This window comes from Microtus oregoni, unplaced genomic scaffold (genome assembly GCF_018167655.1).
Source record: "Microtus oregoni isolate MIOR12 unplaced genomic scaffold, Mior012 000010F_ref0000083, whole genome shotgun sequence".
Lineage (NCBI taxonomy): Eukaryota > Metazoa > Chordata > Mammalia > Rodentia > Cricetidae > Microtus > Microtus oregoni.
Window position 1 is genome coordinate 52,204,950 of NW_024543069.1, and position 17,702 is coordinate 52,222,651.

A 17,702-nucleotide genomic window follows, 5' to 3' on the forward strand; every position below is an offset into this window, starting at 1 on the left:
ACTCAGTCAGAAGAACATAAGCCAAAGTGCAAAACCCACATTTAAAAAGTCAGGTATGGAACAATATGCTAAAAATCTCAATGTTGGGGAGGGAGCAGGCAAGTTTCTAGGATTCACTGGCCAACCTGCCTGCCCTATTTGGCATTACATGGCCCATACTGAAGGCTACTTCAAGTATTTTAAATAGCAATTCTAAATCCAAAAGTATAATTTTGTGAATCTACCCTGAAGAAATACTGGTATATGTGCACAAATATGTATGTACAGCACCTCTGAAGGCAACACTGATGTTTTTACAAAGCTGAAGACTGTTTATTCATGATATCTGTCTGCAGGTGCTAATGAAGATTAAGAATCACAGATATAAAGCAGAATGGCAGTTTTGAGTGGCTGGGTAATGGAGAGTTAATGGGAAGTGTAAAGGAGCACAAAGTGAACATAGAAGATTCTGTTAGGTACAACAGAGACGTTCTGTAGATGGATGGTGATGGTTACTGCACATCGTAGGGTATTCCTAATGCAAAGAACTCTGTGTTTAAAATAACAGCTGGAATGGTAAACTGTGTACATATTACCCCAGAAAGAAAGTGTCGTTCTAAATGGATATAGAGAGTAAATCTTCAATGCACGTTTAAGGGGAAAGAATATATTATAAATGATAAAGTATTATCCAACTTTCTTCAATTTTTTTATGTTGAGATATATACATGACAAGAATGTATGTACCTTTGACCATGTGTGAAACTATGGAGTAGGATGCAGGGTGAGTTTTATATTTTCTCCACAATCCTACTTCAGTCATGGTAATATTCATATATACCTGTGTTAATTTCAAAAAGCAAACATAGTCTTAAAATAGGTAGCTCTAAAAACTCACTTTTGTAATGATAACCTCTTGCTTCTGGCCAAGCCGATGGCATCTGTCAAAGCACTGATCTTCTGCAGCAGGGTTCCAGGCCTAGGGAGATGACCATAGGATCATTGCTATGCGCCAGTCATTCATCTCAGTATGCTGTATTCACCTTTTTCCAATTGAATTCGAACACAGATTACAAATGTACCTGGAAGAAAGCTATTTCCCAATCACTATGAAAACAGGCAGTCTTTGCCCATCTACTGCATTCCATTAACTTAAGCAGTAGTTTAGCATCTTATTGTGGCAGAGACGGTGGACTGCTTGTTCATCCCAGCCGCCTGGCTAGCTTAGCCCCGAAATAACCACACAGAAATTGTATTAATTAAATCACTGCTTGGCCCATTAGCTCAAACCTCTTACTGGCTAACTCTCCCATCTTGATTTACCCATTTCTATTCATCTGTATATCGCCACGTGGCAATGGCTTCCTGGGAAAGATTCAGCATGTCTGACTCTGGTGGCTCCACGGCAGCTATCTGACCCTGCCTTCTTCCTCCTAGCATTCTGTTTAATTTTCCCCACCTACCTAAATTCTGCACTATCAACTAGGCCAAAGCAGTTTATTAACCAATGAAAGCAACACAATTGACAGAAGGACCTCCTACAACCATCTTATCTGAAATGTTTAAGGCCCGTGTGTTTTAATATTCAATTTTTCAGATTTTTCAGAATGTTTGCATAGATCCATAAACCAAAAACCCAAAGTCCAAAACGTTCTTAAGTTTGAGTCAGTCCTCGAACTGATCCAAGTTTAGAGAATCTCAGAAAGGGATGTTCAACTTGTGCCCAACAAAGGCCTGGCAGGCATGGGGACAGCAACATAATGATCAGAACACCTTGTGATTTTATACATTCTCTCAGATAGCTTAAACGGCCACCATATGAAAAAGTGTCTTGGCAGGTTTTCTTTTCCCACTGATGAAACACAAATACAAAAAAGTTTCAAGGGTAGTCAAAAGTCCTAAAAGCTCTCAGACTTGTGGATGCAAACATATGTATGTGGAATCACCTGAACTTCAAAACTGAAACATAAAAGTGCATAAAAAGGCTGAAAAAAATGATGAAATAAAGCAATAAGAACACCCAGGTACAGAGTTCTTCAGTAGCAGCCAAATGGCTTCAAAATGATAGAGGTAGTCATGTGGTGAGACTTTATGGGTATAGCTTCTGACATGCTAATATGGATGAGGAAAGACCAAGAGGTCCCAACCAGACACAAAGGACTACAGTACTTTGTATTCTGAGAGTGGAAAAAATGGTCTTCCTCAGGGAAGAGCACAGCAACGAATTATCTAGTACCAAACTGTAATTCCTGAAAACACACACCCAAATGACATTATACAGACTGAGAAGATTGTATTTATGCACTTAGGAATATACACATACATATATGTTTATAAAACAATTAAGTAGGCCATGAATTGAAAAGAGAGCAAGGTACATGAGAAGGTTTAGAGGAAGGAAAGGGAAAGAAACAATGATATTATATATAATATATTAAAATATATATCATAATTATCATATATAATTATATATGATATCATTGATATAATCGTAATTATATATAATTATGTGATGTGTATAATTTATGTATTATATATAATATATATTATAATCTCAAAAAAAGACATTGCTGTCAAGATAACCAGTATATTGCTCCTCACAGTGGCACAAACCCTTGATTCCAGCACTTTAGAGGTAGAGGCAGGCAGCTCTCTATGAGTTCAAGACCCACAGAGCAAGCTCCATCCTGTCTCAAAATAAAAAGATTAAATTTGGGGACTGGAGAGATAGGTCAATGGTTGAAGTGCTTGCTTCTCTTTCAGAAGATTGGAATGCAGTTCTCAACACCCCATTCAGACATTCCAAAACCACCATTAAGTCCAGCTCCAGAGTATCTGAAGCTTTCTGCCTGGATTCCTCAGGTAGCTGCTATGCACACTTAAGACAGACACACATAAATAAAAATAATAAAAGTTACAAAAAAAGTTAAATTTGAAGATTGTTAAAAATGAAAGCAAGAGCTAGGAGTGGCTCAGTGGTATGAGAACTTGCTGTGGAAACATGAGGACCTGGGTTGAAATCCCCAGCATCCACAGAGTAGATGGATCAATGTTGGGGGACAGAGAACAGAGACAAGTAGATTCTAGCTCACTGGTCAGCAAGACTGGACAAAATGCAACTTTCAGGTTCAATGACAGATCCCATCTTGAGAGAGTAACATGGAGAGCAGTAAGAAAAAGACAGCCAACATCATTCCCTGGTCTACATACTTACTTACACAGGCACATACCAAAACACATGACACATAAACCTGAAAACAGTATTTGGGGGTAAAGGAACACAGTAAGTACTAGCTGAAAATAGAAACAATCATATGTAGATGAGGTCATGTTTAAGGTATCATTTTCTAATAAATTCCCTGGGGACTAAGAAAAAAATTACTTTTTCTGTCAATTTGCTGATGACTTAAGTAATATATTTTCCAGTATAGGAGTTGATTTCAGGATATATCAGCTAAAATTTTCTAAAAACTTTATGAATTACTTGTATTTCACAGATATTTTTAAGTTATTATACCAGGAGATGAAATCAATTTTTCCTATTGCCTGTATTTTATTTTAGGAACAATGTTAAGCTGGAAATATAAATGTAGTTTTAAAAAAGAGATCTAAATTATCTCACAATATAAATCATACAGCACTCATTCTCACATGTAATGATTAAGGAGGTAACTCATGATGTCCATTTAAATATTACTCCAACATTTAGAGAATGCTCTGTGAATAGGTAAAAAATTTTCAAGTTTTTGTTGTTGAATCTTATTTTTCTGGGGGTTAGCTTTTGCTTTTAAGTTAGAAATGACATTGGAAAGTGTGGCAAGTTCAGTAAAAATCAATCTACTACAAAAGTTATAAAACATTGCGACACTTTTTTTAAACCATAACTTCAGTGGCCAACTTAAGAAAAACAATTTTATACTCTGTTCTAAAAATAAACTTTTGTTGTTTTGTTGTTTTTTTGTTTTGTTGTTTTTTTGTTTTGTTTGTTTTGTTTTTCGAAACAGGGTTTCTCTGTAGCTTGGTAGCCTGTCCTGGAACTCTCTCTGTAGACCAGGCTGGTCTTGAACTCACAGAGATCCGCCTGCCTCAGCCTCCCAAGTGCAGGGATTAAAGGATTATACCTGAATTAGTTAGTATAACATAGCATACAAGATTTCTAAAACAATAACCATAAATTTTAACTTTGGATTTGACCACAGCACTAAGGAAATATTCACCACTGCTACCCGTAATTTGTACCCATGGAAGTGGGTACAACATGACTCTGGGAAGGTTATCCTCAAAAAGGAAACAGTTTAAAAAAAAAAAAAAAGGCATGACGCATGCATCAAGCTAGGAAGCCTTAACAGAATAACTAATATTCTTATCTTAGTAAAATGTCTACATGCTACCATTTTATAAATCTGCTATTTCAAGAAGCAAGCCAAATCATAAATCATAAATGTATCAATGCATAGAAATTATACAGGACTGCCTGGCCCACATAGCATACTGAGCAAATTAGAAATTAAAACCAGTCTATGGTGCTTATATCTAAAGAGTCCATTCTGTACATTCTGAAAAATACACTCCTACATGTATGCAACCTCAGATTATTTGTCTTTGTGAAAAAGTGCAGAGTAAATTGTGGCTCTCTTATTTCTACAGCCTGAATTATACAACCACTATCAGCTAGTAAAACTTACCCAGAACATGTTGATGGACAGCTGAACCTGAATCAGCTAGAATACATGTATAAAATATACATTTTAAGTCTCCTCCAGGAACTCCTAAGTCTCAGAAGAGAGAGGTTTAAAACCGCATTTGACCTAATGTTTAGACAAGTTAGAGGCAGCACCACAATAGGAGCCACTATGTCTGATTCATAGTCAGATTCCCAATGTCGCTATCATACAACACTAAGTGAGAACTTATTAATTTGCTGCTTACTGAATCTTAAAAGCACTTTCACAGGCATGTTTTAAGCATTCAGAAGAGACTTAAGAACACAGATCTGACTTACAGAGCACTGTATGATACTGGGCACATTGTTTAATTCTGTTCACTTTTCTGTGCACCAGTTCCCTCAACTGCAAATAAGGGTAATGTTACCTTTATCACAATTTATTGTAACTACAAAGGCATCCACCAAACAGGTTTTGTTTCTTTTTCTTTCTTTTTGTATTTGCTTGGAAATGGAAGTGGGGGATAACATTTTGCAAAGTCTGTATAAGTACTTACTGGATCCATTAAGAACACCCGAGAAGCTGCACAAAGATTCAAGCCAACTCCACCTGCTTTTAAGGACAGCAGCATTATGGTGGGAGATCCTGCTTCTGTATTTTGAAAACACTGAATTGATTCAATTCTTTTCTTTTGAGTCATGGAACCATCTAAACGAGTAAACATGAATCCTGAGGCTCTAATGGGGAAAAAAGAACAGATAGGTAATACTATACTATAAAAAGTATGAAATAGTGAACACATTTTAGTTACACTAAATTCTTCCCTAATTAAATCAATGTGGTAAAAGGCCAGTCAAACCCAAGCACTTTCCCAGGGACTACACTTTCACTCCTTCCTTCATTTCTCAATAAAGCAATACTATGCATCTAGCCATCTATCAAATACTAGATTATATACAGGAGAAGTTCTGTGGTTACATTAAATATCATTTAAAAAAGATGAAATGACTAAACCTGGTAAAACATTAAAACCTTGATTTTAAACATGAGCAAAATCCTATGTGAAGTAAAAAACACTTAAACTTACTTAAGTGGTGTTTCTATTAAAGACAGGAAAGTGGTAAACTGAGAAACAACCAAACTTTTTATGTTGGGGTTCTTTGTCCGTAATTCAATCAAAGCATGCATTAGAGCATTGATCTAGAAAAAAAAAATATTGTATCCATTAGATACAATTGGTAAGATAAGTCCAAATATTGTAGTTTTTAAAATTTATTAGCAAACACTAATTTTAATTAGGTTCACATAATGCAGCATTCATTGAATGAATTCCAACATTGAAAGGGTTTTTTATATACTTTAACTAAAAGGCAAAAGTAAAAGAATAGAGACTGAAAAAATACCATAATAATCCAAATCCCTATCTTTTCTAACTTAACACAAAATATAAACACAAGTCAGTAGCAACAAAATAATATCCAATGACAGGCTTAAAGCAGAATTAGAATAACTATTTTAATTATATGATATTCCCTCATTAAATATGAAATAACAGAACATTTGCACATGGGTACTTTACCTTTGAACTGGATGTCCATTCCATATTGGATTTTTTCTCACTGTCACATGCCGATTCCTCTGGAGGACATTCCAATAAATTATCTCCGTGTATATTATTTCTGCATAAAGGGCATTTAGCATGTGGCTATATACAAAAGAACAAAGAGTGAACCACACTTGTCATAAGGATAGAGATACAAATTTTCTAAATTTTCTGTATTGTATAGAAAGTTCTACATTCCTTATGGTTAATTTTATTCAGGCTTTTTGTCACATACGTCTACGTGGGATCAACCTGACCTGATCTCCAAACATACAAACATGTCTTCTTGTTGTAAGAGACATATACAAAGGACAGAGCAAGAGTGCCGTCCTGACTGATGGCAGAAGCTCAGAGCACTGATTACCATTTGCTGCTAAATAAAATGTGATGAATAATTTCTTGAACATAACTATAATACAGTAAACATGCATGCAGTTCTCCAAAAGAAAAAGTCCTTAATTCAGTGGTTCTCAATCTGTGGGTCGTGACCATGTTTGGCATATCAAATATTTACATTACAATTCACACCACTACCAAAATTACAGTTATAAAGTAGCAACGAAATAATATTATGGTTGAGGTCACCATAACATATGGAACTGTATTAAAGGGTTGCAGCAATACAAAGGTTGAGAACCACTGTAAGAGTTTATAAAACTAGTTTACAAAGCTTGAAAACTCCATAGTACTAAAACGCTACAAGTACACTCAAAGCAAGATCTAATAAAATGAGATTACATCTTAACTAGATACTCAAAATCACTGCAAATCAAAAAGATACAAAAATTTATATATTAAAAATCTATTTAAAGAACCACCTTTTAGGAGGAGAAGATAAATGACTAGGGGGAAAATTAAGTACAAGTAGTAGTTTATACAGCTATGTTTACTTCTTAATCAAGCTTAAAATGGTAATTTGTGCATTTTTCCAAATGCATGGTATACATCAATTTGAAAAACTTTTAATTTGCATTAGCTGAAAGATTGCCTAAGGTGTCATTCAGTTTCCAACATTGTCCTCAGAAGAATCGAGCCCTATTTTGTTCACCAGGGCAAAGAGCTGTATGTGTCAATCAGATCCCTGAGACAGGTCCCTCAGCCAGATTAGGGTGATCACCAGATTTTGAAATTAGTTTAAGAAAAAATATAACAAATAGTTTACTTTAAATTAAAATAAACATGTTACTTTTTACTTTTTAAAATGTATGGCTACTATAAAACTTAAATTCACTGTCTCATTTTATTAATGTATTTAATTGAACACAAGGATCTGAAATTTACTGACTAAAAGGTAGTACCCCCAAAAAGTAATGAATTTAATTTTTGATAAATACATCACCTATTACAACATAAATAATTAACTGTGAAAGGTGCAATCTTAAATTCAAATTAGAACACATTATCATTCCCTGAACTAGGTTGGGTTTTCATCACACCAAAGAAAGTTGTATCACTCTATCAAACACTGACTCCACACTGAACAAAAAACTAACCTGCTCACTCTGAATGACCTGGCAAATACAAGGTTTACAAAACACATGTGCACAATGTGTTATCACAGGAAACGTTAATGAATCCAGGCAAATTGCACATTCTTCATCTGAACCAGAGCTCAGAATTAACCTCATCTTTTTTATTAACATCTTTCTCAGTTCTTCAGGTGTATCATTTCCTAGAAGAAAATAAAAAGAGGCTCAAAAATTCATGTAGAGCAAACTTTGTAATGTAACTAGAATAGTTCCTCTTATTTTCTTTCTTTTTCTTTCTTTTTTTTTTTTTTTTTTTTTAAGACAGGGTTTTTCTGTAGCTTTAGGGCCTATCCTGGAATTAGCTCTTGTAGACTAGGCTAACCTCGAACTCACAGAGATCTGCCTGCCTTAAAGGTGTGTGCCATCACTGCCTGGCCTATTTTCTCTTATATAAAGAACTTTGCTTAATTGTCTTTAATCTTTATTCTAGCATTTGCAAAACATGTCATATATTTGGAATTCTAAGAAAAATTCAGAAAATGCAATCTCACATCACACAAGCATAAAATAGTATCTGATATACTAGCAACATATGAGAAAGAATCAGTTTGAATAATCTGGAAATCCTGCAAAGACATCACACTTCCTTTCATTCATAAAAAAATTTTTGGAGTCAGAAAGAAGACTGAGCAGGTAAAGACATCTGCCACCATGCTTGACAACATGAACTCAATCCCAGGACCCACATGTTATAGAAAGAACTGATTCTTGCACGTTGTCCTCTGACCTCCATATATGCATCCATGCATATTCATATACAAACACATAAAATAAAGATGTAATTTTTAAAAATCTTAATTAAAGCAAGGCATAGCAAAGTAACAGACCAAATTCAAGTCATATAAAAATCTGTCCTTCTCAGTGAAATATTTAGCAAATGTAATGTTATGAACCAATCACATTTTCTTACCAGAGGAACCACTGGAAGATATGCCATTTGTAAGAAGATGAATATGACAACAAATCTGCCTCAATCTAAGCAGAAGACCCAAGACATCTGCATAGTGCGCAAGGACAGTACCGTCAGTAAAATACCTAGAGATAAAATGTCAAACATTGTCAATATCTCTAAATGAGGACAGAATCAAAAGCCACCCCATCTTTTATGAAACCAAGAAAAAAATCAGCTATGAAAATATCAATAAGCATTGACTACATTCCTCAGCTGTTTCTTCAAAGTAAGACGTGTATACACAATGAAAAGAAATTAGTACCTCTCGTGTGAAAACAGAAATAGGGTGTATGCATGGTGACTGAACTTTCTAGTACAATTTACACACACACACACACACACACACACACACACACAGAGGAAGGGAGGCTGTAGCACAATCCTCAATTTTATAAGCAATTATAATGCTTTCTGATCTCTGTTGTATAAACATCAATAAAACCTAGAAGGATTCACACTAATCTTATGAATAAAAAAACTGGGTATTGTTTCATGGCCTAGGACATAGCTAGGACCTTTATGTATCTGGACAAACAGCTATTCCAGAAAAAACTCAAGATAATCAAATATTGAATACCAGCATAGCACAAAGGAGGCAGTAAAAGAAAACTCAATGGAAAAAATTACAACCACAGAAAAAATAAAAATTAGGACTGTGAGCAACACCATGATTTAAGATCATCAATGGAACAAGTCCCAGCAAACAATATGAGTTCATGGCAAAGGTAAAGAGATTTTACAAGATGTAGTATGTCAGCACCACAGACCCAAGACAAACGTGATTATAACAAAGAAAAGGAAGCCAGAGTCACACTATGTCTTAGTTAGGGTTTCCATTGCTGTGAAGAGAATCTATGAATATTTAATTGGGGCTGACTTACAGTTCAGAGGTTTAGTCTATTGTTGTGGCAGGAAGCATGGTGGCATGCAGGCAGACATAGTGCTGGAAAAGGTAGCTGAGAGTTCTATATTTAGATCAGCAGACAAAAGGAAGAGAGTGCCACACTGGGCTGGTGCAGGAGGTTCTTGTGTTTATGTGCTGCTTTCATTGGTTCAATAAAAAAACTGCCTTGACCTTTTGATAGAGCAGAACTTAGATAGGTGGAGTAGACCAAACTAAATTCTGGAAAGAAGGGCAGTGTGGCAGACGTCATGGATCTCCTGCCTGGGACGGACGCTGGTAAACCATGGTCAGGTGACAATACACAGATTAATGAAAATGGGTTAAATTAAGATGTAAAAATTAGCCAATAAAAAGTTATATCTAATGGGCCAGACAGTGTTTTAATGAATACAATTTCTGTGTGATTATTTCGGGTGTAAGCTAGCCAGGCAGGACAGAACAAAGGGATCCCTCTCTCCATTCAACGCTGGACCTGGCTTGAGCATCTGAGACCTCAATGCCTACCTCCACAGTGACACACTTCCTCCAGCAAGGCCACACCTACTCCAACAAAGACACAGCACCCTATTGCCTATGGGGACATTTTTAATTCAAATCATGACACATTAAACCTACTAACAAAGACAAATGAAAGGAAAGGGACTAAGAAAACAAAAATTAGTTATGAAGAATCATAAATAAATACCAATAAAGGGTAGATGAAAGACATTTAAAAGACACAGAAAATAAAACAAAAAACTAAAAATAGAGCAAAAAAGTTTTTAAAGGTATGTGCAAGGTAGAGTATATACATAGAATCCAAAGATTTAAATGGTGCTATTATTCAACTTGAACTTCCTTCCAGTTAATTCCTGCAAAAGCCCCATTCCTCTCTCTCCAAACCTCACCCTCTCAGAGAATCTCCAACAAAGAAAAAACAACCACCAAAAAGCCCACTTCTGTATTCTTGGTGACTGTTGCTTTGATATACCTTAATATCAATGGACTCAAGTCACCTATAAAAAGACACAGGCTAAGAGAATGGATATAAAAATAGGATCCATCCTTTTGCTGCATATAAGAAATACATCTCGACCTCAAAGACAGACTTACCTCAGAGTAAAGGGTTGGAAAAAGAAAATTATCCAATCAAATGGACCTAAGAAACAAGACGATGTAGCTATCCTAATATCTATCAAAATAGACTTGAAATTAAAATCAGTCAAAAGAGGTAGAAAAGGAACGCCATACTCATCACAGGAAAAATTCATTAAGAAGACATCTCAATACTGAACATCTATCTCCCAAATACAGGAGCACCCACATCTGTAAAAGAAACATTACTAAATCTTAAATCACACATCAAACCCTACACACTAATATTAGAAGACTTCCACACCCCACTCTCACCACTGGACAGGACTGCCAGAAAGGAACTTTTTTTTTTTAATTTATTTATTTATTAAAGATTTCTGTCTCTTCCCAGCAACCGCCTCCCATTTCCCTCCCCCTCCCCCAATTAATTCCCCCCCCCCCCCAGCCCGAAAAGCAATCAGGGTTCTCTGTCCTGTGGGAAGTCCAAGGAACCCCCCACCTCCATCCAGGTCTAGTAAGTTGAGCATCCAAACTGCCTAGGCTCCCACAAAGCCAGTACGTGCAGTAGGATCAGAAACCCATTGCCATTGTTCTTGAGTTCTCAGTAGTCCTCATTGTTCGCTATGTTCAGAGAGTCCGGTTTTATCCCAGGCTTTTCCAGACCCAGGCCAGCTGGTCTTGGTGAGTTCCCAGTAGAACATCCCCACTGTCTCAGTGTGTGGGTGCACCCCTCACGGTCCTGAGTTCCTTGCTCGTGCTCTCTCTCCTTCTGCTCCTGATTTGGACCTTGAGAATTCAGTCCTGTGCTCCAATGTGGGTCTCTGTCTCTGTCTCCTTTCATCGCTTGCTGAAGGTTAATATTCAGGAGGATGCCTATATGTTTTTCTTTGGGTTCTCCTTATTTAGCTTCTCTAGGATCACTAATTATAGGCTCAATGTCCTTGGTTTATGGCTAGAAACCAAATATGAGTGAGTACATCCCATGTTCCTCTTTTTGTGTCTGGCTTACCTCACTCAGGATAGTGTTTTCTATTTCCATCCATTTGTATGCAAAATTCAAGAAGTCCTTGTTTCTTACTGCTGAGTAATACTCTAATATGTATATATTCCATACTTTCTTCATCCATTCTTCCATTGAAGGGCATCTAGGTTGTTTCCAGGTTCTGGCTATCACAAACAATGCTGCTATGAACATAGTTGAGCATATACTTTTGTTGTATGATAGGGCCTCTCTTGGGTATATTCCCAAGAGTGGTATTGCGGGGTCCAGGGGTAAGTTGATCCCGAATTTCCTGAGAAACCGCCATACTGCTTTCCATAGTGGTTGCACAAGTTTGCATTCCCACCAGCAATGGATGAGTGTACCCCTTTCTCCACAACCTCTCCAACAAAGGCTATCATTGGTGTTTTTGATTTTCGCCATTCTGACAGGTGTAAGATGGTATCTTAAAGTTGTCTTGATTTGCATTTCCCTGATCGATAAGGAAGTTGAGCATGACCTTAAGTGTCTTTTGGCCATTTGAAGTTCTTCTGTTGAGAATTCTCTGTTCAGCTCAATTCCCCATTTTATAATTGGGTTGGTTAGCCTTTTACGGTCTAGTTTCTTGAGTTCTTTATATATTTTGGAGATCAGACCTTTGTCAGTTGCGGGGTTGGTGAAGATCTTCTCCCAGTTAGTGGGTTGCCTTTGTGTCTTAGCGACAGTGTCCTTTACTTTACAGAAGCTTCTCAGTCTCAGGAGGTCCCATTTATTCAATGAGGTCCTTAATGTCTGTGCTGCTGGGGTTCTATGTAAGAAGTGGTCTCCTGTGCCCATGTGTTGTAGAGTACTTCCCACTTTCTCTTCTATCAGGTTCAGTGTGTTCAGACTGATATTGAGGTCTTTAATCCATTTGGACTTGAATTTTGTGCATGGTGATAGATATGGGTCTATTTTCATTCTTCTACAGGTTGACATCCAGTTTTGCCAGCACAATTTGTTGAAGATGCTCTCTTTTTTCCATTGTATACTTTTAGCTCCTTTATCGAAAATCAGGTGTTCATAGGTTTGTGGGTTAATGTCAGGGTCTTCTATTCGATTCCATTGGTCGACTTCTCTGTTTTTATGCCAATACCAAGCTGTTTTCAATACTGTAGCTCTGTAGTAGAGTTTGAAGTCAGGGATGGTAATGCCTCCAGACGCTCCTTTGTTGTATAAGATTGTTTTGGCTATCCTGGGTTTTTTGTTTTTCCATATAAAGTTGATTATTGTCTTCTCCAGATCTGTGAAGAATTTTGATGGGATTTTGATGGGGATTGCATTGAATCTATAGATTGCTTTTGGTAGAATTGCCATTTTTACTATGTTGATCCTCCCAATCCAGGAGCAAGGAAGATCTTTCCATTTTCTGGTGTCCTCTTCAATTTCTTTCTTCAAAGACTTAAAGTTCTTGTCAAATAGATCTTTCACATCCTTGGTCAGAGTTACCCCAAGATATTTTATGCTATTTGTGGCTATCGTGAAAGGTGATGCTTCTCTAATTTCCCTCTCTGTTTCCTTATCCTTAGTGTATAGGAAGGCCACTGATTTTTTGGAGTTGATCTTGTATCCTGCCACATTACTAAAGGTGTTTATCAGCTGTAGGAGTTCTTTGGTTGAGTTTTGGGGTCGCTTATGTATACTATCATATCATCTGCAAATAACGAGAGCTTAACTTCTTCTTTTCCGATACGAATCCCCTTGATCCCTTTATGTTGTCTTATTGCTATTGCTAGAACTTCAAGCACTATATTGAAGAGGTATGGAGAGAGTGGACATCCTTGTCGTGTTCCTGATTTTAGTGGGATGGCTTTGAGTTTTTCTCCATTTAATTTAATGTTAGCTGACGGCTTGCTGTAAATAGCTTTTATTATATTTAGGTATGACCCTTGTATCCCAAATCTCTCCAAGACTTTTATCATAAAGGGGTGTTGAATTTTGTCAAATGCTTTTTCAGCATCTAATGAAATGATCATATGGTTTTTTTCTTTCAGTTTATTTATATGATGGATTACATTGATAGATTTGCGTATGTTGAACCAGCCCTGCATCTCTGGGATGAAGCCTACTTGATCATAATGGATAATTTTTCTAATGTGTTCTTGGATTCGGTTTGCCAGTATTTTATTGAGAATTTTTGCATCGATATTCATGAGTGAGATAGGCCTGTAATTTTCTTTCTATGTTGGGTCTTTGTGTGGTTTTGGTATCAGGGTAACTGTAGCTTCATAAAAGGAATTTGGCAATGACTCTTCTGTTTCTATATTGTGAAATACATTAAGGAGTATAAGTATTAGCTCTTCTTGGAAGTTCTGGTAGAATTCTGCATTGAAACCATCTGGTCCTGGGCTTTTTTTGGAAGGTAGATTTTTGATAACGGTCTCTAGTTCTTCGCGACTAACAGGTCTATTTAGATCGTTCACCTGGTTTTGGTTTAGCTTTGGTAAATGGTACTTATCTAAAAACATGTCCATTTCTTTTGCATTTTCTAGTTTTGCAGCATACAGGCTTTTGGCCAGAAAGGAACTTAACAGAGAAATAATAGAACAGATGGCATGACTCAAATGGACTTAACTATAGAACATTTTATGCAAACACAAAATAATATAACTTCTTCTCAGCACCTCATGGAACCTTCTCTAAAATTGACCACCTACTCAGTTAACAAAGCAAACGTCAATAGATATAAAAAAATTGGAATAACACCCTGTATCTCATTGGATCACCATGGTTTAAAGTTAGAAGTCAACAAAAACACTGATTTAAGAAAGCCCACAAACACATGGAAATTAAACAGTGCTTAATTGAACCACCCTTTGGTCAAGGAAGAAATAAAGAAAGGAATTAAAGACGTCCTAGAATTCAATGGAAATGAAGGCAAACGGACCCAAACCTATGGGACACTGTGAAAGCAGAGGAAAGTTCATAGCACTAAGTGCCCACATAAAGAAATTGGGGAAATCTCACACTAACAACATAACAGCACACCTAAAAGGTCTAGAACAAAAAGATGCAGACTCACCCAGGAGGAGTAGATAACAGGAACAATCAAATTGTGGGGTGAAATCAATAAAATAGAAACAAAGAAAACATTACAAAGAAACTATTAAAAAGGAGATAGATCTTTAAGTATAATCAACAAGATATACAAACCCTTATCCAAACTAATCAAAAGGCAGAGAGAGAACATCCCAATTAACAAAATCAGAAATGAAATGGGGGACATAACAACAGACACTGCGGAAATTCAGAGAATCATTATGTCACACTTCAAAAACGTGTACTAAACAAAATAGGAAAATCTAAAAGAAATGTATGATTTTTCTGGATAGTTAACACATAACAAAATTAAATAAAGGACAGATGAGAAATTTAAATGGACCTATTACCCCTAAAGAAATAGAAGCATTCATCAAATGTCTCCCAACCAAAAAAAGGCCAGCGTCCTATGGTTTCAGTGCAGAATTCTACTGGAACTTCAAGTAAGAGCTAATACATATATTCCTCAAATTGTTCCACACAAATAGAAACAGAAGGAACATTGCCAAACTCTTTTTATGAGGCTATAGTTACCTTGAAACCCAAACCACACAAAGACTCAACTACGAAAGAGAATTACAGACTATTTTCCTCATAACCGTTGATGTAAAAATATACTGGGAGCTCACCAAGGCCAGCTGGACTGTGACTGAAAAAGCATGGGATAAAACTGGACTCTCTGAACATGGTGAACAATGAGGGCTGATGAGACGCCAAGGACAATGGCACAGGGTTTTGATCCTACTTAATGTGTTGGCTTTGTGGGAGCCTAGCCAGTTTGGATGTTCACCTTCCTAGATATGGACGGAGGGGGGAGGACCTAGGACTTACCACAGGGCAGGGAACCCGGACTGCTCTTTGGACTGGAGAGGGAGGGGAAAAGGAGTGGTGGGAGGGGGAGAAGGGTGGGAGGAGGGGGAGGGAAATGGGAGGCTGGGAGGAGGTGGAAACTTGTTTTTTTTTTTCTCCTTTTCTCAATAAAAAAAAATATTTCTATAAAATGCAAAAAAAATACTCAATAAAATACTGGCAAACTGATTCCAAGAACACATCAAAAAAAAAAAAAAAAACAAAACCATGATCAAGTTGGCTTTATCCCAGAAATGAAGGGTAAGTTCAACATGTAAAAATCTATCAATGTAATCCACCATATAAACAAACTGAAAGAAAAAAATGATCATTTTATTAGATGCCGAAAAAGCATTAGGTAAAATCCAATGCCCCTTCATGATAAAGGTCTTGGAGAGACCAGGGATAAAGGAATGTATCTAAACATTATAAAAGCAATATGCAACAAGCTGACAGTCAACATCAAATTAAATGGATAGAAACTCAAGCAATTCTACTAAACTCAGGAACAAGACAAGGCTGTTCACTTTCTCAGTATCTTCTCAATATAGTACTTGAAGTTCTAGCTGAGCAATAAGACAACAAAAGGAGATAAAGGCAATACAAAATGAAAAGGAAGAAGTCAAACTTTCACTATTTGCAGATGATATGATAATATACATAAGTGATCCCAAAATTCCATGAGGGAACTTCTACTGCTGATAAACACTTTCAGCAATGTGGCAGGATACAAGATCCATTCAAATAAATAAATAAATAGAATGGAGCCCTCCTACATACAATAGATAAGAAGGCCAAGAACAAAACTTGAGAAACATTACCATTTACATTAGCTACAAATAACATAAAATATCTTGGGGTAACACCAACCAAAGATGTGAGAGAACTGTTTTATAAGAACTTTGTCTTTGAAGAAGGAAACTGAAGAAGATATCAGAAAATGGAAAGATTTTCCATGCTCTTGTATGGGTAGGATCAACATAATAAAAATGGCAATCCTACCAAAAGCTATCTATAGATTCAGTGCAATCCCTATCAAAATTCCCAGCACCTCACAGACCTTGACAGAGCAATATTCAACTTCATATACAAAAAGCAAAAAAACCAGGACAGCCAAAATATTTCTGTACAATAAAGTAACTTCTGGAGGCATAACCATTCCTGACATCAAGCTCTATTATAGAGTTACGGTAATGAAAACAGCTTGGTAATTGGCATAAAAACAGACAAGTGGACCAATGGAATCAAATGGAAGACCATGATATTAAACCAATCACAAATGAACACCTGATTTTTGACAAAGAGCCTAAAATTATACAATGGAAAAAAGAAAACATCCTCAACAAATGGTACTGGCATAACTGGCAATAGGTAGAAGAATGCAAATAGATCCATATCTATCCTTATGCACAAAACTCAAGTCCAAATGGATCAAAGACAGCAAGATAAATACCAGTCACACTGAATCCCATAGAAAAGAAAATGATAAGTAGACTTGAACACATGGGCACAGGAGACCACTTCCTACATATAATACAATACCAGTAGCACAGACACTGAAAGCAACAATAAATAAATGGCACCTTCTGAAACTGAGAAACCTCTGTAAAGCAAAGGACACAGCCAATAAGACGAAATGACAGCCTACTGAATGGGAAAAGATCTTTACCAACCCCACATCAGACAGAGGACTGATCTCCAAAATATATAAAGAATTCAAGATATTAGACAGCAAAATTCCAAATAATCCAACTAAATAATAGGGTATATGTCTAAACAGAATTTGCAACAGAAGAATCTCAAATGGCTGAAAGACAATTGAGGAACTACTCAACATACTTAGCCATCAGGGAAATGCAAATCAAAACAATTCTGAGATACCATCTTACACTAGTCAGAATGACTAAGTTCAAAAACACCAATGATATCTTATGATGGAGAGTATGCAGAGTAAGGGGAATACTCTTCCACCACTGGTAGGAGTGCAAAATTGTACAGCCACTTTGGAAATCAATATGGTGATTTCTCAGAAAATTGGGAATCAACCTACCTCAAGACCTAGCAATACCACACTTGGGCATATAACCAAAG

The 17,702-nt window shown here is 36.5% G+C and overlaps 1 protein-coding gene across 1 annotated transcript in view; it reads right to left on the reverse strand.

Annotated features, from left to right (window-relative positions):
* The window catches only part of Hltf (helicase like transcription factor), a 61,376-nt gene that overhangs the window by 1,754 nt on the left and 41,920 nt on the right, over window positions 1-17,702 (reverse strand). Inside the window, exons 18-23 of the mRNA XM_041659201.1 lie at window positions 8,686-8,810; window positions 7,740-7,918; window positions 6,223-6,348; window positions 5,731-5,843; window positions 5,200-5,380; window positions 878-958 (exon numbers count right to left, since the gene is read on the reverse strand). Coding sequence (XP_041515135.1) covers window positions 878-958; window positions 5,200-5,380; window positions 5,731-5,843; window positions 6,223-6,348; window positions 7,740-7,918; window positions 8,686-8,810 — 805 coding nt within the window. The remainder of the gene's footprint in view (window positions 1-877; window positions 959-5,199; window positions 5,381-5,730; window positions 5,844-6,222; window positions 6,349-7,739; window positions 7,919-8,685; window positions 8,811-17,702) is intronic.